This window comes from Chamaea fasciata, unplaced genomic scaffold (assembly GCF_029207755.1).
Source record: "Chamaea fasciata isolate MVZ Bird 193981 ecotype frontalis unplaced genomic scaffold, bChaFas1.0.hap1 SCAF_3, whole genome shotgun sequence".
NCBI lineage: Eukaryota > Metazoa > Chordata > Aves > Passeriformes > Sylviidae > Chamaea > Chamaea fasciata.
The window spans coordinates 52,054,056-52,079,733 of NW_027094088.1; the positions used below are offsets into that span (position 1 = coordinate 52,054,056).

General features: G+C 37.7%; 1 protein-coding gene across 6 annotated transcripts in view; it reads left to right on the plus strand.

Moving 5' to 3' along the window:
- The window catches only part of ADGRG6 (adhesion G protein-coupled receptor G6), a 111,700-nt gene that overhangs the window by 43,983 nt on the left and 42,039 nt on the right, over window positions 1-25,678 (plus strand). For 4 of the 6 annotated variants that reach the window (XM_066178988.1, XM_066178989.1, XM_066178986.1 and 1 more), the window contains exons 4-9: window positions 4,950-5,570; window positions 10,293-10,361; window positions 13,431-13,514; window positions 20,679-20,764; window positions 21,986-22,038; window positions 22,119-22,172. In XM_066178988.1, the coding sequence (XP_066035085.1) occupies window positions 4,950-5,570; window positions 10,293-10,361; window positions 13,431-13,514; window positions 20,679-20,764; window positions 21,986-22,038; window positions 22,119-22,172 (967 nt within the window). The remainder of the gene's footprint in view (window positions 1-4,949; window positions 5,571-10,292; window positions 10,362-13,430; window positions 13,515-20,678; window positions 20,765-21,985; window positions 22,039-22,118; window positions 22,173-25,678) is intronic. The other 2 variants (XM_066178991.1, XM_066178987.1) reach the window with 1 other exon arrangement.

Consider the following 25,678-nt stretch of genomic DNA (forward strand, 5'->3'; position numbering starts at 1 on the left):
ATCACTGACAGGCCCCATGTGTGGCTCACTGTTCATTCCATTTCAGGGTTATTGTTTCCAGTTGCATGCTCTCAATGGACCTCCTTTTTGTAGTGGTTGCACACCTTAAACTGAACACTAGAATTGCATTTAGCCTTTGTATTATTGTAGCACAGTTATGTTCTGCAGGTTGGCTGGCTATTAAACACAGAGCAGGGGAGTTTGGCAGTTCTCTCTTCAGTCATCTGGAAGCACATCTTCCTCATGGTTATTTTAAAACATTTACTACACATTCCATATATTTTAAAATAATTAGGATAGTAAATCCTAGGAATCATAAGACAAAAGTAGGCATGATTATGTCATCAAAATCTGTATGCAGTCCAGAGAAGAGAAAATGTAACATCACAGAGGACCTAAAAATACTTCTCTCCACTGAGGTCCTTTCATGCTGACAAAATAATGTAGTAATAATTGTAGGAGCACCTATTTTATTATGAAAGTCAAAGCAAATTTTCTGAAAGGCTTCTCTATTTGAAATTAACAAAACTCTTGCTGTACTGTAAGAAGTTGTAAAATCAAGTGGATCATAAAAAAATCATATGCAGTCAAAATCATTTATTTTTTTATTCTTCTTTAGTATTTTGAGTATGACAATAAGAGATGAATTACAATTGGAATTAAAAGATGCAATGTTGACGTCAGCTGTGTTTAATAAGGAGAGGAAAGGTCCACAAACACAGGCAGAGAACTCCTTGTGTATATATACCAACAGTAATGTATTGTTATGGAAGCAAGAGTATTACCTCCATGACAAATAGAACCTTATGCTCATGGATAGGACCATCAAAATTAAATAGTCTTTGAAGAAAGCCTTTTCTTTTGAAACAGAAAGCTATTTTCCAGTGTGAGTAAAAGTATGGAAGACCTTCACCAGTGACATACATTTCAGTGTTTCATAAATATGTTAGTTCAGCAGCTCTGTGTTAAGGCTTGCTGTTAAGCACCTAGGTTGAGGCTGTGTTCATTTGGTTTCATTACTCTAAACGTGTAACTTTCACCTGACATCTTGAGTTTGACTGTGGATGCTGGGAGAGCTGTCTGCATTCTTCTAGGGAAAATTATGACTATATTCTACTTATTGCTCACAGTTCTGCAATTGCGTTACTTTCAGAACATAGTTACAGACAAAGATCATAGTTAAACTTAACCTGGAAATGGATACAGAAAAGGGTCTTGGAAAAGGGATCATAATGTACTGCTTTCCTCTCAAGTTTTAAATGCGCATGGAAAATCGGACATCAATGTGCACACACACTTAAATGACAGCGCATCCACATGGCAGATGTCAGTACTATGCTCTGCTACGCTTGCAAAGAGTTCCCAAAGCCATCCAAAAGATTGCACACCCCTTCAATTTGGGTCATGTGAAAAATTGCACACCCCCTCACTTCACATGAAGTTTAAAAGCTTGTACTTGAAGCTGACGCCATCTTTAACTACTAAAAATGTGATAGGGGAGCATAAGCATTAATTTCTCCCAGAACTAGGGGAATGCTGTTATATATTTTTTTCCATTTGTCATAAATTATAATTTTTATATAATAATAAAATTAATTTGTTTGTTTCACTTTGAATTTCACAAAGTAATGCAAAGTTGGAAAGTAGGAAAAGGCCACACAATTTGCTGTCTAGAAATGTAGTTTATAAAAACATTAGTGATACATACATCCTAATATGCAGTATGTACACAAGACAAAATACATGTGAGAAAAGACAGACATAAGAGAGTTAGTTGTGGGAAGGAATTAGTTTGGGAATAGAACAGCTTTTGTGTGACCACTCAGTTTTCTGTAAGTTTCAAACCAAGTTTTGCAGAGTCGTGTTGTCCATATCAAATTGGCCACCCACACAAATGTTTGTTTCCTTCTTGCCAGTAGCAGATGGATGGACCATATCCTCAGCTGCAGTAAACCAATCCAGCTTTGCCAGTCTTAGGGGAATTATGTCAATTCACACCAGCTGAAAAGCTGTCATGGTAAATAATTTCCTAGTAACACTTAACTGTGTAAGTAATAACTCCACCAATAAGTAGAAGTCAGACACCAAAAGGAGAGGAAGAGAGCCAGCAGACCTATGTTAGTACAGAAATGCTTGAGGCCATTTAGCACACAGTTTAGCAGGACTGCAGTAGCCCGGATTAAAAGCACAATTCACTGAGTGTTTTAGGCTGTAGTAACAAAACACTGCCAAACATACTTGGGATGTGGACACTTAAGAGCTCATTTAAGTTTGACACATTTCGTCCAGCATCAGTGACAGGGCAGATTAAAGCAGGAGAGCTAGAAAGAGCAAAAGGCACCCCTTAAACACCAAACTATACTGAAAAGCCCATCAGCTGGCAGGAGACCAGTGTTCCCTGCAAGGGATTGTTAAACTGAGCCTAAGGGCTCCTGGCTTGCTTATGTGTGAAGGGGTGTATGAGATGTGAGACAGTGAGATGCAAGTAAGGCAAGTATTTGTATGTTATTCATAAGAAAATGTGTCAAAAAACCCCCATGCCCATTGTAATCCAGTTACCACAGAACAGTCTGAGTTGGAAGAGACCCAGAAGAATCATCAAGTCCAGCTCTGGAGTGAATGGCCCGTATGGGGATCCAACCCACAACTCTGGCTTTGTTAGCACCATCCTCTAACCAACTGAGCTAATCTCAGGATCTTCCTAAGAGAAAAAATTTGACATCATTCTGAAAGTATTCTGAAACACTTGGATGAGTATTCCAAGGGTATGTGTATATTCTTCCTCAGAGAATAACCAGTTTCTCTGATACTAACATTTAAATTCATCAGTGTGATGACTGTCTGTGCAACAGCAACCAGGAAAGAGATCTGCACTTAACATTGATGGCAGGATTCCATTTTCTCCATGTGGACAAAATACTTGTCAGTTTTGTCTTTTCAGTGCATGGAGAAGCAACCAGTGGTTAAATCTGTACAATGAATATAGCAAAACTGAGTAGACTCATTCAGTATGGGAGCAAAGTCCTTCCCATTTATTTCTCTTTCTGTACTGTTTAAATGTGACCAGGTGGTCCATAACTTTTCTGACCACGTGGTCTGGATAGTGCTCATATGAATAATCTTTCCTCTTTTTCAAGTTTTGAATCCTTATGCTTCTTATGGAACACTTTCCATGTTACGTAAAGGAGCTTACAGTATAATTAACCTGCTAAAAAATGCCCCTGTTTTCAATGGAGAGTTGAACGCATTTTCTATCTATAAAATTGTTACAGCATGCTTTTTCCCTTGGGAAGAAAAATAAATCTATGAAGTAAATCCAGTAACTATAACAGCTCGGTATTTTTCTCTCTTCCCTCCCATTATGCAGTTGCTGGGTTGGCGGATAATGTGCAATGCTGTATGTTATTTTACTGTGTAATATATTGGTCACATTATGTTCTTGTGTATATCCAAATACGGTAGTTTGGAGCTCAAAGTCTTTGCAAGCAGCTGGCAAAGGGAACTTGCAGTGCCACAGACAACACAAAATCCTTATACATCATATATCTGTGTCTTCTCCTTTTGACTGTGGCGTGACACTCACCCTGCCCTCATGTCTCACACTCTCATATTTGAAAGGGGTTTATTTCATTCTGAGAAGAGAATAGGTGTAGTAATTAGTGTAAGTGTTGTGACATCACTGAAAAATTCCAGAGGAGACTGGGAGTTAACTACTGTGGCAGTTATTCTTCGGTTCTGCAAGGACAGTTTCACTTCCAGCTTATACACTGTGAAAATGTGTAAGAGGTGACAGACATTTGCAGGAGATACGGGTCCGAGGCAGAGCTGAGGAGCCAGAAGTAAAACCAAGCTCTGTTGCAATCTGTACCAGACACCTTTGCATGTCTGGTAGATGGAAACTTTTCGGTGGAGGAATTTGCTGGAAGAATTTTGCTGCCATAAATGTGCCAATAAAACGGAGCTTATTAATATTTTATTTTGAAAAATAATGTTCTCCAAAATACAGGGGACAGAATTGTCATTCACGTACTCATGGAGAAAAAGTACATGTTGTGATACTTTCTCATTTGGTGGCTGCCATTTTGCCCATGCAAATGAGAATACTTAACAACAATTAGTGCAATTCTGCCTAGATACCCTTACAGCAATACATAAATTGCTGTAGGACTAGAAATTTCTAGATACTTTTGCAAAGTCCAAAACTGCTGATCTGACTGTTAGCAAATAGGGAACAGTGTGGATAGAAATATTCATGAGCACACGATTGCAGTATTTGACTAGAAAGCTGCTGGGGACAAAATGAGAAGATGCCTAATGCTGTGCAGAAATACCCATTAGCTGAATTCAGCAACAAAAGGCTTCAGTTTGCCAAAGAATGTAATGGGGGCTTTCTTCTATTGCGAAATTTAAAAGAAGGAGGGCCTGAACTTCACTGGTGTAATGCAGTCACGCAGACAAGTAATTAAAATAGTATATCTTAAAAGCAAGTGTTTTTCACAGTATGAAAAATACAGTGTGATTTTCAAATAACTGGTTTATTCCACTGTTTAATGATCCTCACTAGATGAATGAGAAGTAATTTTTATCAAGTGAGCTGAAGCAGAGTTGGAGGTCAGTAGGTAATATGTCCTAATATTGCTCTTAACGCAACTTATGGGGTGGTTAACTGGGTGTCACACAGCATTCTCTGTGCCATTGAAAGGATCTCTGCGTATTTTCAGCTGAGTGCACTCCCATGTCAAATTCCCCTTGATACTGATATATTACAGTGATATACTACTGTTGATATATTACAGTGATATTACTATTGATATATTACAGTGATATAAACAACCTGATGAATGTTTGATTTAATGAATGCTGCTTTAACCCCTGCTGCCAGTCTGTCTTTATTTCTATATGATGAAATTTTTTTCACTGTTAATTTACTTATCTGCTCTTGGTTCTAGTTGCTGTGTCTCTGAGGAATCAGAAAGTTATCGTTCCCCAGGTTCCTGACATGGATGCTGTGTCTGTGGCAGAGACTGTCTCAATGCCAGAGCTTAGGCAGTTTACCCTGTGCTTTGAAGCAGCCAAGGGCAGCAGCGACGATAATGATGACTGGAAGGTTTTCTCCTACACTGATGCATTGTTGAGAGAGCTCTTCAGTTTTGGGAAGACCACAAAAGGCCATTTTCTGTCCATCTCAGGCACACAGTGCATCCTTAAAAATGCATTGCCCCAAAATGCAGAGTTTTTCACAGGAACCTTTCAACAGCTGTGTGTTGCATGGGATAGCTTCTCGCGTGCTGTAGGTGTATATGCCAAAAACATCTATCATGTAGTGAACTGTCCAGAGATAGTTCACAAAGTTATCCCTGGAAATGGCAGGCTGGTGCTGGGCTCCAACAGCAATGAAGTGAGCTCTCTAAATGGGGACATTTACAACTTCCGCCTCTGGAATTTCACCATGAATGCGCAAACACTGGCCAACCTCAGCTGCGATGTGAAAGGAAACATTGTAGACTGGGAAAATGAATTCTGGAGTATTCCAACTTCAGCACTGAAAGCAGAAAACAATTTGAGTTGTGGTGAGTATGCCTTGCCAAAACTTTTTTGCTTATTTCCTCCTCACACTTCTGTATTGTGCTGAACATACCACATACCGAAATGGAAAAAAAATTAGAGCATTCCTGTGAAGGAAAAATAGCAAGGTCTTACCTTTATTAGAGTTTAGCTCAACTCTTACCATACACAGAGGCTTTGCAAGGGTATGGAGTTGATTCCTTAAAGGAAAGGAACAAGTCCCCTAAGTGTATTGAGTTGCTGCTTGAAATTACCTGCAGATCAAGGGTTTCCTAAATACTCCTTATTGGCTCATACAAAAGAGGGATAATGGCAAGTACCTGCTAGCCTCAAATAAGATTACTGTGGTCTCTGGAGAAAAAAAAAATTATGTTTGCTAATTAATTACTAAATGTTTTTGTACCTGCCCTTTGGCCGTTTGATTAGCTGGAGAAGCCCATGCTAGCCTTGTGCTGTATATGTCGAGCCAGCAAAAGCCGTGACAAAAGCAGTGCATAGGAGACAGGAAACTAGGAGAAAATATTAAATAATAAGAGGTGGACAGGAAGAAAGAGTTTGAGATCAATATCATGATATTTTTTCTTCATGATTACAGGTTATCAGTCCTTTTTCTAAATGGTATTTACTGAAGGTATTTTTTCCTGTAGATTACTCCAGAAGATAAATTTCAATACATTTACCAACCTATTCTCATTTTATGACTCAGACACTTGATTCACATAAATGTCCTGGAGTATTTTTAATATATGTAACAGAGAATCTGTCAGCATTCTGAGAATCCTTAGTTTAGAACAGAAGCCGCCATCACTAAGGCATGCTAGTTTCTGTATCTAATAGTTCATGAGAGACAAAGGTGGCTAAAAAAGCTGCTTTGCTTGCATTATAGTACTCACATAAAAGTGTGGTATACTCATTCACAGCCAGAACTACTGAGAAAGATCTCAATATGCCTCTGTTAAAAAAAATTAAGCAACACCTATATAAAACCACAAGCAACTAGGTGCCTTGACCCTTCTACCAGAACAAAGAAAAGGCTGATCTAACCACGACTGATGAAGGTGTTCTGGACAAAAAAAAGTTGTTCCGATTTCATCGGTAGAAACTGATCTATCTGTTGAGATAGAGAATAACTTCCCAGAAAAATCTTCTTACAGCGTACTCTTCTTACACTGTTACTCCATGATGTCTACCATAACACTTTTACCAAACAATCTATCTCTGTAAAAGCTGCAATCTCATTTAATTTTGACTGGAGTAGGAGTCTTGTTCTTCTTTCTGTTAAAGACTGCACAATCTAAGACACAAATATAGTGTCTCGGCTGTGGTCATAGAAACAATATGATTATTTTCATTTCACAACTTTATTCCTTGGGATGTGAGTGATCAGTAGTTTTCCTGCAGCAGAACATTGTTTTAGAAAAAGTATATTAGTGTTCGTACTTTAGGCCTGGTATCTGTACGAGTCATTTAAAGGGTATCTACGTATAAATGTTGTTGCCTCTAAATAAGCCTATGAGGAAACTGACTCACTAGCCAGTCTTTTTCTTTCCTTGATATGAAATCACCCCCTGTGATACAGGCTTTCCTGAGCCAGAGTATTCCTAAAAGAAGATTCTGGGTGCAGTGCCATTTCAAAGATGGTTACTAATCCCAGAGATGAAATTGTTAGAATTGTCTTCCCTTCCTCCTCTCAAGTAAAAGCCTTCTTTGTAAAACCAGCCTTCAGGAGGAGAGTTGATGAGTCAGGCTATCAGCTATGAATAAACCACTGACACTGGGGATCTGACTCTGATTAGGCTTCATTTAACAGCAGTGAAAGGATTTATGCAGAAAAGAGTTTTTCACACAGCTCCAATAATGCTTCATCAGGAAGTGGCCTGTAACTTAAAAAAAGTAAACCAAGCATTTAGCAGTGATGTCAACGTATCTTTCCCTGAACAGTGCTTACATTTTCAAGGGGCATTATTTTCATGGTTTTTCAGACAAAGCTTTTACCAGTAGATTTATGGAACATAAAACACTGGCAAATTGTTTCAGATAATCTCTTCATAGTTTTACCTTTTATTAGTTTATTCCTTAGAGAAATGTTTTCACAGCTGTGCAGTTGTGGCAGGGTGTTTGTGTAAGACTTGACAGAATTATGTTTTTATTGCCATACCTTTGTGCAGATTGCATTTAAAGGTATGCATACACAGCCTAGGTATCTGGAGTTATTTATTTTATCATTAGCTACAAGTAATGTAGCTAATGATAGAAGTATGGCTATTGACCACCAGTTCAGAGTGCAGTGCAGGCAAACTGAGGAGCATTTATTCAACTTCTGATTCTGATTCTGGTTCTGGTTCTGATTCTGAAGCCTGCACTGGCTACAGCTATAGCAGGATACAATCTACTCATTTTAAGGGTAACCTTTTAAGGGCCGCGTATCTGTCCACGCCTGCAATTGTTCTGGTTTTTTCATGTGCATTTCATGTGTCCTTCATTCCCAAAGGCCAAAGGAATCCTTAATTTCACTCTCAGATTTAACTCAGTGTGGGATGTGTCTGCCCTAGGCTGCTGGACAATATTTCAGGCTAAGATAATTGCCCTCAGTACTGTTTATGAATAGCGGAATCAAAAACCTATTCCACAGGTCAGTGCATCTCATGCTGGAAAAGATGTCTCAGAGAAGTCAAAGTTCTTTTGCTGTAGAAGTGCCTGTTCCTCTCTACTGACTGTAAGGTCTAGCATGACAAGCAGATACGCATGTCTGAGTTTTAGACATTTGAAGTGAGATGTATCACACAATGTGTCTGTAATACAGGTTCATGGGGTCACAAGTCCTGTCAGCAAACCTGCTCCAGAATGGGCTCCTGTCTCCATGGGTCCACAGGTCCTGCCAGGAGTCTTTCCTAGTGCCAGCTTTCCATGGGGTAGCAGCCTCCTTCAGGCATCCACCTGCTCTAGCATGTAGTCCTCCACAGGCTGCAGGTGGATCTCTGCTCCACCATGCTCCATGGGCTGCAGAGGCACAGCTGCCTCACCATAGTCCACACCATGGGCTGCAGGGGAATCTGAGCCCAGGGACCTGGTGCACTTGCTTCCCCTCCTTCCTCACTGGCCCTGGTGTCTGTGGGATTTTGCTTACACACATTCTCACTCTTCTCTTGACTGCAATTGCTGCTGTGCAGTAACTTTCCCCCCTTTTAAAATCCATTATGCCAGAGCCACTACCATTGCTGCCTACAGGCTCAGCCTTGGCCAACGCATCCATCTCAGAGCCGTCTGGCATTGGCTCCACTGGACATAGGGAAAGCTTCTGTGACGGGCTTCTTACAGAACTGCCCCTGTAGCTCCCTTGCTGCCAAATGCTTGCCATGCAAACTCAATGGAATAGTCTTCTGACTTAAATGTTTTGTAAATTTGGATTTTACTTTTTTTTAGTTTCACCAAATAAAATCACAATTTTGTTTTAAATACTCAGTGAAGAAAATATGAACACCCATGGTATTTACTGCCAACTCTCAGGTCATCTTCCTGTGTTACACAACAGGGGTGAAACAGAGTAGGTTTTGATATTCACTGTTTAATATTAGCAAATTTATTTTGGAAGTAAAAACCCACCTCATGCGGGAGATAGTACACTCACTTAGAACATCCTTCCTGGAGTTCATAAGAAGTATACCAAGAAAGTGAATTTGCCTCTGTCTTTTGATCCATTTAAAAAATCGGTGAAATTTAATATTTGTTGAGGATCACTTGTTTTAATTACACCCTATATTTGTTGGCAATACATGTAGTGGTATCTGTGACATGATACAATTTCTATGTCAAAGCTCCATGCTTCATTTGTTCTTGCATCACAGGAAATATTTTCTTAGCTGTCTTTACAAGCCGATGGGTGGTGGCTATTTAATTTTATGGAAAGATAGTGTGTTTCATGAGAGAACCTCATTGAGTCAATATGATTCTGAAGTGGTAAAGCAAAAGCCAAAAGGGCAGAACTCCTAGTGGGTTCACATTTTGCCAGAGCTCTATGGTCCCATTATGTTCAACATTGTGTGCAAAGGTAGCTGTTTCTGGAGCTGAACCTCTGGGATACATGAAGTGTAATTGATGCAGTTGCACCAATTCTTTTTCTATAGCCATTCTCATGTGTCTTGGTTTTGTCTCCAGATCATCAAAGTGTAATGCTTGTTCTTATGAATAATTCTGTAGAGATTATAACATTATCTGTTTATAAATCATGCATACCAGAATATTAATCACGCCCTCGCCCTGGGCAGAGGAACAAGTTTAATCACCTTTTATCTGGTTGGTGTCTGTCACAGGCAGATTACTCAGAAGTGTGTTCTGGGTTGCCTGTGCTGCAACAGCAGAGCGTAGTTGCTCCTCCAAGGCACGCATTGTTATGAAAATCACATAAATCCCATATGGGGCCATACTGACCCCTTTGCTTAAACCCATTTCACGGAGTACACACAAGCTGCATTCCTTTAATGTGATGTTATTTAGTGAAAGCTAAGAAAACCACGGGAGGATATGTAAGTGACTCTAACTTGCGAGTCAGCAGAGTTTTCAAGGATCCCTGAGCCGCAACAGAAACTGAAAACTTGTAAGTCTTATAGGAAAACGGCAGTGTCAGTTTTGCCACTGAGAGAAATTACGAAGAGGAATGTGCATGATGTAATGTGTTTTAGGCGCAGTAATTAACCCTTTCTAAATGATTTGATGTTTTTATTTTAAAGGCTCATATCTAATTCCTTCTTCTTCAATTGAACCAACCAGTTGTGCAAACCTAGGAAGCCTTTGCCAAGGTAAGAAACTCAGATCCTTTTCACAGTTTCATCTTTGGGAAATCTTTATTTGCCTTGGGGTTTTATTCCATTTCTTTTTTATTATCATTTATAAAAGGGTGAGTGGCAATAAAAAATAGTGAGGAAAGGAATTCTTTAGTCTCATCAAGTATGTGAGTGTCCTGTACATACAATATGTGGAAAAAATGTGATCACTCCCTTGATAATACATTTTCCAAATAGTCTCCATTATATCAAAACTGAATTAACTGACTGCTTTCATTTCTTTCTCCACGTCTTTTCCTCCTGCACATTTTCACAGTAAAATATTAACCAGTATAAACATAAGTAGTAGGTAAATCTGAAAAAAAAATGAGCAGATGTAAATAAAGGAACTGGCTTTTATTCAGGTTTTTTTTCAATAAGCTATTTTGAGGCTAGATACTTTGAGATTAGCAGGTAAAATAATTACCATCAAACTGCAAAGTTCAGCAGCTTTTATAGAAAGAAGCACATGCTATGGCACTTAGTGATGGATTAATAATGTAATAATCACCACATGAAAAAATTCATTAGGTGTTTTTAAAGATTAGCTCAGTTGAATGCAAGGAATGGGTGAATCCTACAGATTTCCTTGTCACATGAATCAGTGGGCATGCAAGGATCGTTAATTTGTACTGTTCTACTCAGATGCTGAAGTTCTGTAAAAAGTACTTGACATGAGCAACATCAACCCATTTCCACAATGCCTTCATGAACACAGGCCTCATAATGTGTTGGAATGCTATGTTAAACTTTAATTACACCAGCATCTGCACCAAAAATGTCTAGCTTTGTTACCCCTTTCCAACCGAATGGTGGAAGAAAGAGACAGGAGAGAATGAAATATAAGAGGAGAACAAGAAGTCTCAGAACTGTTTCAAAACCAATATTTATAAGTAAATTTGATTCAGTTAAAAAATAAAAGGGAAAATGCACTCTGCTTGGAAAGCTAGTTAGAGGTCAATGCCAATTTTCAGTGTACTTTTCTCAGGTTTTCCTGAGGTAAATTTGGTTCAGGTTCTTGGAGCATATTGTACTGGTCTCCACAGGGAAAGTGAAATGCCATTGTTGTCCATAATTAGATTTTAAACAGTAATTTTCAGGCATCATATTCACAAAGCATAGTATGATCTAAATGCTACTACTCAAATAGCGTGGGTAATGAGGCATCCACAATTACTCAATATCAGTCTTTTTATATGTAGAGGGTACCACTGTATAAATATCTTCATCCATTTTTTTGGAAGATCTCTGAGTGTTTTCCTCCATTAAAATGGCATGGTATGAAGGGGAGAGAATATCTTTCATAACATCAGCTAATATGGCTGCAGAAATGGAGACACTTTCAGCTAAACAAACCTGCTTTTCTAAAAGCCTCATCCTTTGTCCCAGCTTTATTAACTTGTCTAGTAGTAGATATTGCCTCTGATAAAAGATGCTGCCTTTCAAACTTGCCTTCTTGACTTCTTAGACCGTCAATAAAGACTTCAATAAAGACTATGATTATTTTCATGAAGGTAATATTCTTCCCTTCTCTAAAAAGTGTTTGATAAAGTGTCCCTTGTGTTCAGTTTGTCACTTTGGAGTAAGATGCCGGATCAGGTTTATCCCACTCGGCACCATCATAATTATTGTCATAGTAATGAAAATCATAAAAATATATCTGTCTCTCTATTTCTGTCAATGCCACAGACTTTGTCTAAACTGAGGGGCCAATTTGGATTCCTTTGTTTGTTGGGTGTTGTGCAATAACGATAGTAAAAAAGTTTGTGGATGACAGGTTATGTCAGCTATGTCTGATGAAAGAACTGATTTCTCCATTTTGCTTAGTAAATATTTTTGTTCATTAGATGCCTCTTTAGCAGCATTGGCTGGAAGACACAATCTGTAAGAAGCCTTGTAAATTATTCCTCAGACAATATAGCTCTGAAATTTCATGGAAGAGCTTTTTCTATATTTCAACGTGTCACTTTATATGCTCACTTTCCCAGTTAGAATCTGTTTGTTCCAATGTCCAACTTTTCCTTCTCTTTCCCTTATTTTCTTGTCTCACTGAAACCTGAACATGAACCTGCTCCCTAAACTGTGACGAGTTTGTAACTTTTGGACTCAAAAGGTTAGATAAATCAACCCAGCAAAACAATAAAAAATGTGATTTCTTGCCCAAAATATAACTCCGTAACCTTCCTAGGTTGATTCTTGGTCAAAATCTTCCAAAGCCATGTAACACTGGGAGATTATACCATACCAACCTTCAGATTTTAAATAAGGGTTTTCAGGAAAAAACCTATCAGTGACTGGATTTGTATTCCCTGGAAGTTACTGAACAAAACTAAATTATTTTCCAAACCATTATTTGAAAATTTAGCGCACGTACTGAAAATTCTAGCGCATACAACCTCCCCATCCGTCATGGGGGAAATTTGCAGCTTTGGCTCTTCCTTCTAATTTTGAAAAGTGTTCAGCTGGTTCTCTGGGATTTTGTGGAGGGACTCCTGTTGCTGTCAGTGGGAAAAGTACAGCTGAGTTTCTACATAAAGCTTTCAAAATAGATGTTTTACTTCACCTGTTCCAAGTCCTATTTCAATTCTCTTCATTGTTTTTAGTTCAGTGGAGTTAATTGAATCCTTACATGAGTGTTTTAGTTTCCCATTTGTTTGTCATATTCAGTCTTTGAGGAGGGACAAAGATTCTTTTCACAAGCAGCATTCTAAGTGCACTTCTCCATTTTCTGATCTTCACACAACCGAGGCTCTCATGAGCCTCATGAGGATTTTGAGTTTATGAAGGGAGTGCAGGACTGATGCTGCAAAATTTACACTGGCAAAATTCCCACTGAAGTCAGTGCAAGTGAAGATTGCAGAATTGGGGCCTCCGTTTATATCTGTTCATCACTTTGTACAGGAAAAATAATGTGTTTTTTTAACATTTACAGCATTGTGTGTAGATGGTTTCATTTTGCATTGTCATGCATTGTTCCCATTTTGTCTTACCTTATTAACATTCATATTTCATTCAAGTTCACCTCTTTCTCATCTTTATTACCAGCTACTGTAAATGCTACTACTCCTACACCACCCACTGTCACCACTAACATGCCCGATACTAATAGAAACGATAAGCCAAACAATGGTAAGAAATCCTGTGTTACATTTTTCCTTGTACTGTGTCTAAAGCAAATTTGTTGTATTTTAAGGTGTGTTTTTCCTACCATCATAATGTCAAGGGTCATGTCTCAGTTCTGATCTCATTTACACTGAATAAATCAGGACTAAATCTCTGGACCATGTCAGAATGGTGCAAATGAGAACAGAACCAAACTCGGTGTTTATTTGTTTCATGTTTACCTGGCTCTTCTGTGAAAGGGACTAACTTTGTGTTATCCGTTGCATTTAACAGTGCAAAGAACCAGGGAGGGGAGTGGGATTTTTGGAAAGGGTCCAAAAAGCACCATGCTGTTGAAGTGTTTCAAGGCTGCAGATTGTCAGACATTGTGTAGCTCCTGCTTGTGCAGCCATGGTGGTAGTATGCTTGGATTGTCTGTTCCTCACTAGTTCCTCGCCATTCCTCAGGCGCAGGAGCCAAGTGGAACCATTCCTATGGAGCAAAGCCACTTCCACTGAGTCAACAGAAATCTTTCCACTGACTTAAAGAAGAGCTGGATTGGACTTTACTAGGGAAAATGTTGACAGTATCGGATATCGTTTACTTTTCATTTAGAAAGATGAAGGGAAAAAATAAGGTAGTAAATGAACCTATTATTAGCACAGGAAGAAAGCCAGGATTTCTTTTGAGGCTTTCTCAAATTCTGTGATATCACTGTCTCCTAAAGACTGAGCATCATTTTGTGAAGTGCTGCTAAGATATTTATTAGTTTGTTAAAGTTGGTTGTTAAACACAGAGATAGATTTTGCCAATTTTCATCACAGGCTTAAATGTATATTTTTTTAAAGATTTATTTTTTCAGTGTACTCCACAGAAATAAATTAGAGTCTGGGTGGGGTTTGTGGTTTGGTTTTTAGGTTGTTTTTTTTGGTTGGGTGATTTTTTTCCCCCAGTCCATCAGTTGTTACTGTAGGATTTTAAACTCTTGGAGTATTTTTTCTCTTGGCAGATCATTTATTGTACACTGGCAATCAGGCAGTACAGTACACAATGTGAAAGAATTTATCTGAATCCAGACTTTTTGGTTTTAATAAACTGTAGAAGTAAGAAGAAAATACTGAAAATTTCTTCCAAGTACTGTTTGCTTCCTTTTTGTGGAGCCACTCACAAATGTTCACCATGAGCAGTTAACTCTGATTTTTTTAACAACAGAATGAATTAAACCTTATTAATATTAATATGAATAAAAATTGGACAATTAAGTCCTTTCTCTAGCTTTGGGAGTTTAAAGAAAAAGTAGAAAGACTATGAAAATAAGCCAAGTTCACTTATGGTAGAAGCAAATTAAACTTTCACTTAGCTAATGGGCATCATTTTCCACTCTTGGTAAGTTGATTTTTAGACCAAGAACAGACAGCTGAGAACAGAAGAGTTAAGTTACATGTATTTTCTTTAATCCATTAACTATGTGGCTTGCTACACACAGACCTGCAGGAATTCAGACTTCCTGCTAGAGTTATCTTCAGAATGAAGAGAAATTCACCTGCATTTTCCCATTCACGACCACAGTGGCAGCAAGAATCCAAGATAGAAGGGGTCAAAACAATAGGAATTATCTCAACCCCAATTATTTGGCCAGTGAAGCAAAGGCCTCTGCGTTTCAGTAAAAATTCAGCAGATGATAACCCAGAGAGAAAAAAAACATACAGCTTGTTCCTTCCGACTTTGTCCACACCAACTTCTTCTGCGGAGATCGGCAACAAAACCTCATCTGCTTTTACACAAAACATCAACATAGATAATACTGTAATGAATCATTTGCCAGGTGAAAATACTTTGAATTATTCCAGAAGTCCTTTCCATGGTACTTCCGATGCAGCAGATGCAGTTACAGAGTCACCTGTGAATGCAGCAGTTCCTCTTCTTCCCAGCAGAAATCCTAATGCAGAGCTAGAAAGGACTTTGGCAAGTAGGCTCCATCATTCTTACTCTGGGCCAGCATTCCACTCTCCTGCTAGCAGCAGCAGCACTGCTTATGAGCACAAAATAGAAACTCTGCAGATTTCATCCTCCAACAGTGACACAAACAATTTCATGCATACAAGCAATGTCTTGGAGCCCGTGAACTGGTGGAATGAGCCTGCATTTCATCACCATATCACCTCTGATGTTCAAGAAGACAGACATAATTTTCTTTCTAGCTTGTCTGTATCACCTGCAGATGAGAAAACACCATTCCAAAATAGTAGGTTAGATTTGCTAGACTTGGCACCTAAAAATTTTTACCAGGGAATGATAGAAGGCAATGCTGATGGGAAAACTTTTTCTACACTAGCAGCAAACAGTGCATTTCAGTTTAGAAAATCAATGCGCATTAAGGAACTTCACCCAGGAGGCATTACAAATTTAACCTCTGTGGAGATTTCACATGCAGAACCAACAAGGTTTTTTCAGAACATGAAAAAAACATATACAAAATTTATGCATGACAGCCAACTGACAAATTCAGTCCAAGGACACAGCAGAGAACTACTAACATTTTCAGCATTTCTGGTAGAACCAGGCTGGACAAGCTCAGCATTTAAGCATGTTGTAACAACCCTGCCTGTTTATCAACAGCTGTTGACTGACACATATTTGAAAAGTGACAGCATATTTATATCTAGTAGTAATTACAGGTCTCATTATTTACAGCATTCATTATACTTTCAAAATCCCAGTGAGACCCTCAGAAATGGAGCACTGGAGAACAGATTAGATGGATTTCATGGTAGTAATGAAAATGAAGAGTCAGCTTTTTCCGTTTTAGAGCCAGAGAACATTAATCCAGTTACTGACTCCTGGGACTCAGATTACTTGGAATTTCCAACAAAATATGTAGATATTTCCCCCTCTTTAAGACCAAGTTTCTGGACTGTTTCCCATCACTTGAAAGAAGCATCTCAAGTGTTTTCTGGGGAGCCATCAGAAAATTTCTGGCTCTCATTTAATAAACTACTTTCTTCCCCAACAGAGAGATTGCTGCCCATTAGTTTATATGCTAAGTCTGACAGTATTTCTGAAAAAACGTCTGCCATTAGATTTTTAGGTCACAAAGCTGAAGAAAGTAATTGTTCTAGTCATGTATCAACTTTGGAAAGACAAATCTTTAATTCATTTATTCCAGGCATTTCAAAGAGAATTTCAGAAAGTAATGGCAGGTCAATATCACAATTGCAGTCAACAATGAACTTTGCATACCTAACTGTGACTTCCCATAGTGAATTTTATTTTGATTTTCCTTTCCCTTCCCTGGAAGCACCTTATATTCAATCCCTTGTATGGGCACAGGTAAATCCTTTTGATCAGGTACTTGAAAACTCTGCAGATAGCTTGCACATGCAAATTGGAACTGACGTAGTAAGTGATCAAACTGACATGACCTTCCTAAACAATACACATCAGCCTGTTTCTGGCTTTCCAACACATTCAGGAACCCAGCCTTCCTGTTCCAGGGATAGCCGAGCTCCTTTCTTGATCAGTACACCTGGGACTCAGGTTACTTGGAAAGTTGAGAGTTTGATAGGCTGTACAAGAACACACAGAACACCAGAGTCTCAAAGTCTTCTGGAGAATGATGCTATAACAAATACCATTGATAAACCAAGAAGTAAAGTTCAAAAAGATACAGGTGTTTTTTTAGAAAACATCAGTTCAATGAGTTCTGACTTTCTTCCGGTGTCTTTGGAATTAAGGCAGCTTCTTCATTCAGACTCCAGATTCAGAGACAGAGTACCGCCTAACAGCTATTCCACACCTCCACTCCCACAAAGTTTTCAGAACCATCTTGATACAATTTCTCCAAGCCTGCTCCCTCAGTGGGATGTAGAAGAGTTAAACTTGCCAACAAGAGAAACACCAAGAAATTATCTAACTGTTGTAGGACAAAACTCCATTGAAAATCAAGTGGACAGTCCAAGGTACGCTCTCTGGGCAGTAGAGCAAGAAATCATAGACAATAATAAAGACATAAGGGATTTTGCTGTTCTGACATCAACAAACGTACCGAGGCTTTTTGAAAGGAATTCAGACGGGGAGGTGTATGGATCCTTTAGCAGGAACAGAGAAGCAATGTCTATCATTACTGCTAATGCCTTGGATTTTGAAAACGCTGATTATGGACATTTTGCAAATCTCTCTTCTGTTCTGGAGTCATCAAGAACTGCAATAATGAATGATATGGAACCGCTGCCATCTTCACATAGCAGAGTTTATATTCAGCACGAAGAGACTATCTTGACAGGTACTCTGACAACAGCTGCAGCAGCCATCCATCACTCTCCCATGCGGATCCAGACATCACTTTCTTCTGTGCCGTATCATGAGTCATCACTTTCAGCCCCTGTTTATTCCTTGGCCAATTTACCATCTGGGACAAGCCAAAACAGCACCTCTTACCCACCACTGAAGCACCTGTTTAGCTCTGCTGCAGTCCTTTTGCCTTGTTTGTGTGACTCCTTCACTGAGCTGGGTTGCCTGTGTCGACCTGAGTTTCACTACAGTATGTCAGCCATTCAGTTAGATGTAGAAAAAAACCCCCGGTCATCCTAACTTGTAGAAACTCAGTTTGTAGACTGAATGTAGAAGTAGCTGTCTTTCATCCTTTAGATATAGAACCATTTAGCATATCAAGGGGTCTTGGAATAATAATATAATTACAGTAGAAGGGAATTTGTAACATCTTAGTGATAGTAAATGTCAGTAATGCCTTATTTCTAATATTTGTGTACTTCTCTAAGACAGCTCTCATGAGACTGTGAGGATAATATATTGGTTTCCATGTATTTTATATAATTTAATGCCAATTTATTGTTTGGGAGTGTATGAATGTTTTTACTGGCATATTTCTGAGAATTTCACTTCCAAAAATAAAAGTGGGTTTGGGGTTTTTTTTTTTTTTACTGAATGTTTAGATAATTTTCCTAACAGATTTTTTAAAAATACTCACATTTGATTGATCATTATCATTTTTGTAGTTGGTGGTAGATATAGGGAGCATTGTTTTCCCGGTTATTTTTTTCCTCTTTTTTTTCAAATTTTCTTTGGCTACTTTTCACCAATTTTATACTCTTTTTTAATTATTAATTTTTCATTTTGAGGTGGGATTTCAACTGTTTAATTTGAAGAGAGATAAATAAGGTTTAGATTCTACTGTCTGCCACTGTAGTCTCCTGAGAGTATTTTAAAATGCAGATTAGTTCTTGTTCTTTTCTTGCCTCATTAAAACATGCTTTGGATTACCATCTGGTGGAGATCTTGAAGCTATTGCTTAGTTTGATTTTTAAAATACTTTGCATATTCCTATATTAAGGTGATTTTGTCACTATATATAATTATCTAAGTAAGGTTATAATTAGATATATAATTATATATGAGTTTGTGAGAATATATATAATGCACAGTTTCTGTATGCATGTGTCTGTATGGCACATTTAAAAGGTACATTATAGATTTAAAATTGAATATGTGTTTATTCAGAGATGTATACATATAAAGGACATTCAGGTTTTGCAAGTGTTTTCAATTTGCCCCAAGGCCAAATTTCTACTTCCAAAGACATAATTTTTTAAATTTTTTTAAGTATTATTTGAAACTATCACAATAATAATAAACTAAAGTACATTTTCAGATTAAAATATGCACCAAATTTGTGTGTCTCCTCAGGAGAATTAAAAAAGACAGTAAATTAAAACAATGCTCATTCTGCTCATATCAAAAATTTAATCATATCTTTCCAAAGAAGGTATCTAGTAAACCATCTTATTTAGTGTTTTATCACAAAGGAATTTTTGTACCAATGTCAATATTCATATAATTAATTCCATATTGTAAAGAAAGATCAATACTCCAACCATTTCAGGAATTGTAACCAATGCATGCACACTTAAATTGGAAAATACTGACTTCAAATTTTTTCCCGATGCCTTCATTTCAAGCTCTTGTACAATAATTATCTATGAAGTTGTAAAATTATGACATTTGCTCCACTTAGAATAAAAGGGCTTTTCTTTAGATTCCAAAAGATAGAGCAGTTCCTTTCCAATCAGAGACAGAAAGGGATTTCTATATAATTATTGTCATGTCCTGCTCTGTCCTATGTAATGTGTCTGTAAGATTTACATAAGATTATATAAATGCATGTATCTGTGATCAAGACCCACAGCCTTGGTAACAGCCCAAAACCAAGCAATGCCACAAAAGCACATACATACAAGTGAATTGATCCAGAACTTCTTAAACCTCCCCCACATCCTGGGAAATTTTACCCAACTAGAGCTTACAGAATGTTTAGTAGCTTCATGAAAAAAATAGACATGTGGAAAGTACAGACTTTTAACACAGAGCATAACTATGAAATGAATTGATGTTATTTATTAGATGTGAAATCTTGCAATGCTGCCTACCCACTCATGAGCGTAAAGAGAATTTATATTTACCCAGTGCCATTTCAAAACAGTTTTCTGAATATAAAATTTCACTAAGCCAAGTGTTACACATTTTGTGACTGAATGATGGTTTGTTCAGCTGCCAGTTTTGTAAAACTAATATGGGTTCTTCTACTGTCTGGCCATTGCCAGGCCTGAGAACGAGACTGTACTTTGGAAACAAGAGCTCTATATCCCTTCTCCCACCTAATTTTGTCCTCAGTTACCTTGCTACTTTTAATTGATGAGCTTTATCTGTTCTCACAGTATTTAAACTCTAATCTGCAGTGGTTCAATTTTGGAACTTATAACAATATTATAATATGCCTAGAAGCAGAATTTATCTGTGTTTACAGACTTTATTAGTAATAATAATTTTTTAATTTCCTGACACTGTCGTGATTTTGATTTTACACACCACATTAGAGGCATATGCAAAATACTATTTTGATGTATGTTGTCTGTGAGTTTCCATGTCACACTTCAAATGCCTCTGAAAATATAGAGGGTGGGGGGGAATTCTTGTCAAAATCAACAGGACTAGTGAGAATGGGCCCAAGTCTGCAGGGCTTCTTCATTTCAGACATTAAATGCCAAGAAGAGTGTGAGGTGGCCTTGTATCTGGGGTTCAGCACAATTTTTATATTAATCATTAAGTTAAAGTCTCATTATTAAAAAGCTAAATTTGCTCAGTTTCTGACATTATAATGCTGTTTTTAATGGACAGGTGGGCTATTCTACAGGATATCTATAGTTGTCTCTAGTTTCAACCCCAACTCGGAGTCGAAAGTACATGATGTTGTTGCAGAATGGGTAAGTTAAGTTTTCTTTCCACTATCATTACATATATGGATCTGGCCCATCACTGTTATCAGTTGGGAAAAAAAAAAAGAGACTACCAAAAAAAAATCTTCACATGTGTTCTCCAAATATCTTTCTTTTATTGATTTGTTCAGTAATAAATTCAGGTCTGGATGGGGCTCTTCATCACTAGGGATAAAAATTGAAATGTCTCCACTATACTAGCTAGCTTCTTAAGAAATGTAGATAGTAGGTGAGATTTTGGAAAGTATGGAGAAATCAGAATTGTCCACCAAAAGAGGAACATGTCTGAGTTCCAATTGGACAAAAACTTTCTCCCCAAGTGCTAATATGGTTATGAAGCTCTATTGTGGCAGAAGACATAGAAACACCAGGCAATGCTTTGTGTGAGACAATAAACTCTTCCAATTTATCCTAATGTTTGCTGTTTCAAAAGGTTTCTGCTGTACATCTCTTGCTGAAGTTTCTAGTAGTCCCTGGTTTTTCAGCCCATTTTAGCAGTTATAAGCTCCTCTCTGACTGAGGGATTCTTGAAGTTCTTGCCTCTAAAAGTTCTTCTTGTATGAATAAAGATATTCTCTGTCCTTTTTGACAGTTCACATAGTCCCACTCACACAATTTGTAAAACCATTTTACTAACTACTTATGTGAAAATATGTTATAATGAAATATGGCTAGTATTCTTTATTTTTCATTTAATTAATCGGGAGATTTCAGCTATCAGAAGCTAAGGAATCCATAAACCAGAATATGTATGTTGTAATCTACAAATACATCTCTTGGGGGAAAACTGAGCAGCTGTTGAACACTCGGAATTAAGAGTACAAAGGTTTGAAAAGAAGGTCATCGTAAGTTTGAAGACTTTCAGGTGAAAATTTAGCCGGTAGCTTTTTCAGTAAATCTATTCAAAGTGTATCTGAGAATTTAAGATGTGGGAAAGAGAGAGAAAAGGAAAAGGTCAGGATCCTGTGCACTCACTTATTCACTCTGTTATGATCTTATACAGATTTCCTTCTGTCTACAAAAAAGCCCTATCTCTCACTACCAGTTGTACAGCAATCACCTCACTGGAAAGTGAGTGTTCTCTTTGCTTGCAAAACTGAAGGGGATTTCTCAAGGGGCAGAAAGATGAAATTCTAACACGGCTTTAAGCAACAAGGAGCCCCGTTAACATCTCGCCATTCATGTGATCAATGTCTTCCTGTTTTTCAGCTGAACCGTACTTTCCAGAACTGGAATTACACTGTGTATGTGGTCAATATCAGGTAAATTAAGGAGCAAGATATTTATGCTGTATTCCATTGGAGAATTAATCCACCCTAACTAATGTCTTTTTCTTTCATAGCATCCACCCTGCCTCTGTAAGAGAGGGAGCAAGACAAAAGAGAAGTATTAAAAGGTAATATTTTGAAAGACATTTTCTCAATAGACGTGACAGCTGCTATTGCAAGTGGCTTTACAGCAGGCTTTATTGTCTATTATTGGATTCATTGCCTGTTATTTGGCATATGCTGCAAGTCTGTAAGTATATGACTGCTAGCAATCTCAGTGTTCTGAGTATTCTTGGAAACCTGATACTGGTTATCATGTTTGTTTTGGTTTAAACCTGTTGAGCTTTAAACCCCAACAGGTAATTTTTTCAGAGCTCAGATTTCATCTGTCACAAAACTGAATAGGTACAGGGTAATATTTAAGTTGTACAACACACCTAGCTTTCTTTAGCAGCAAGCTTTGGAACACTGGTATCTGTCCTTTGTCTCTGCATTTGTTCCCTTGAACCAGACACTCTTGAGTTAATAGACATCTTACTAGACGGAAAACACTGAAAAATCATGCTAGAATTGAAAGCTAAACGAGTGTGAGTTAAACTATTTACCATATGCTCTCATTTCCTGACTTCTGCTGGGCTTGGAGGCGCTGGAGTTGGAACAACCTCAAAGGCAGCCAGAGAAAGTTAGATGGGTCACACCCCCCACCCCCACCCCCCCCCCCACCCCCCCCCCCCCCGAAAATCTGGCCTCCATGGGTTTCTTTGAAAACAGCAGGCTGATTTCTGAGGGATGTCTGGGGAGGGAGGGAATCTCAGGACCAAATTAAGGTGAGGAAACCAAAACATTATTAGTCTTGTGAGGATGGGAAAATAAGTGGTTATGGGATGCATCTGTTTGCAGTGCAGGCAAAAGTCCTGTTAAGAAAAGACTTTTAACTGCTGACTCTTGAGAACTGCCATGATAATGACAGTAAAAGCTGGGCTTTATAACATCAGTGATAGCCCAATATTCCCAATTTACCATCAGGAAATAGTGGTGCTTCCAGTTTTCAAGGGTTTGCCTAGACATGAAAAGATCTGTAGAAAGGTAGTATCTCCTTCCCACATAGCCACAGCAGAAAGACAGCTTTTATTGGCAAAACCTTTTAACTGGTACACTGTAAGCCCAGTCTCTGAATGGGCTATTTTGCTGCTTGACCTACATTTACAGTATGGTGTAGTGATGTGGGTAGGATTTTTTTTCACACTTCTAAATGATATGGTTAGGGCAGCAAGGCCTTTCAAGTGGAGACCGCACCTTGGGTCTTACCAACTATCCAAGACTGTTGAGGAATATAAAGCTTTTCACATCCTTAACCCTGTATTTTTTAATGCATCTAGCAGTTGAGCTGTACACCTGATTTCTTCTTGTCTCACCTTCCCACCCTCATGCCTTCTGTTTTTTTTTCTTCTCCATAGTCTACTAAAAAAAGGTTGAAGAGGCAGAAACTATTTTAGTAATTTCTCTTTCGCATCCCTTCCCTTTCCCTCCCCTTTTGACATAAAGGGAATATGCTACTAAATTACTTCTCATAATGTATTACCCTTATGGGGAAGTAACTCCATCTCTATTGCTTTTGTTCATTATGTGTAATTTCAGGGGCAATGGAATTACATGTTCATAATACATCATTTTTCAAGGGAGGCCTGGTCTAATGAGAAGCTGGTCTTCTCATGAGCTCTAATGCCCTTTGTGTCAAGGTCAAATGGCATTTTTTCATCATTCTGAATAATTTAGTGTAAGTGCTCCAAATAATCAGGAGTGTCGTGCTGTGAATGTTTTTTTAGAAAACAAAAAAAAAAAAAAAAAAAAAAAACAAAAAACAACAAAAAACCAAAAAGGCAAATCAAGATCTTGTTCAACCTAGAAATCCAGATGGGGTAATGCAAGGATAATTAAAAATTTAAGTGAGCTACATGATATGTGACTAACAAAAATTACACTTTTAACATACTGTATATGTTCATACACATATATAGAAATATATATACACATGATTTTCTGCCTTTTTTCATATAGCTTTCTTGTCTTGAATACATTTTCATGCATCATTTACCTCTTTCGGAAGAAACATTTAAGAAAAACTGGTTGAAGCATCTTTAGGTGTTAGGTTTTCTGTGTGTGTATATATATATATATGTATGTATGCTTGTGCATCCCTCTCTTCTGAAACCAAATCAGCTTCCCAGTAGTCTTCAGTGTTCCTGGGTTTGCTCACCATTTCTTACTTCTTTGAGGTTCGCACTTCTGTTTCTGAATTTTGTGGGGAAGAAATCTGTTAAATTTCTGAAGATCCATAGAGCAAATCTTTTTTCCTACTGCTTCCAGATAATTGATGTCAAGATTCTTTGTTAGACTTCCTTGGATTTTTCCTGGATAGGATTCTTAGGAAATCCTACAAGAACCTAGGGTAATGCTTGAGAGTATAAAAAATTAACAGTTTGGAGGTTAGAAATTATAAATACCTGATGGAAGTGCTAGTAATTCCTGACTGCCTAGGTGATTCACTGAAATTTTATGGTTGAATTCATGTAAGTTGCTCACAGTGTGATTTCATGCAGTTACTATTAATATAATGTTCCTATAAATTATTTCTGTGAAAAGTTGCCCAAATATTTTCTTATTTCTTTATTTTGGATAGTCAAGGATAAGTCTGTTGCAGACTTAGACGTTCTACTATTTCCCTTAGTTTTTTTAAGTACTTCTTATTCCATTTATCTTCATTTTCATCTAAACAGAAATTCAAGTAAATCCACAGTTAAACTTTAAGACCAAACACAGAAGTATCATGGCCTTAACTTTTATCTTTTACAGAAGTGAACATAGTAGTCTTAACTCTTAACTCACTAAGCCTTATTTCTCTTTTCTGAATTTTCTACAAGATCTTTGATCTTTCTACAAGACCTTTGAAATACGATTTCTTATTTCCAAGGTAGTATAGTAATTCTTAAAATTGTTCTTTGAGAAGGTTTTTCCTCTCTTTACATTAATTCATTCTTGTCATTTAAATTGTGTATTTTTTGCATTCCATTTGGATTTGTATTTTATACAGCAGTTAAAAAAAACCCAAAAACCAACAAAACAACATCTCCATGCCTGTTCTATGTATTTTGCTTTGCTCCACCCTTATTTACCACACTGCTTCCTCATCAAGGAACTTCAGCTGTCACTCTCCCCACCTAGTCTTCTTGCATGCGAAAGAGGAAGAATTGTTAAAGAGAATGATTCAGAGAAAAAATAGTAGCTGGAAGTGGGAGGTAGGAAGCTGGCTTTTTTTGTCACATCAAAAATAGGTGTTTTCCAAAAAAATATTTTAAACTACTGCATTTTGGAGAAGAGAAAAACAAAATTATTGAAGTGGATTGTTGCACTTTCATTACTGTGTTGTGTGAGCTGCAGAAATCCAAAGTACACCGTGCTTTATGTAGCAGTGATAGGAGACAGCTGCCAAGTCCAAACGTGTGTGTTATTATCAGCACCTTTAATACTGTGACATCCCTGGATGATTGCAGTAAATACAGGATAATACTCAGGCAGATTATTAACTACTTTGATAGACAGAATTTTATCAAAGCTACATTTGACTTCATGTCAG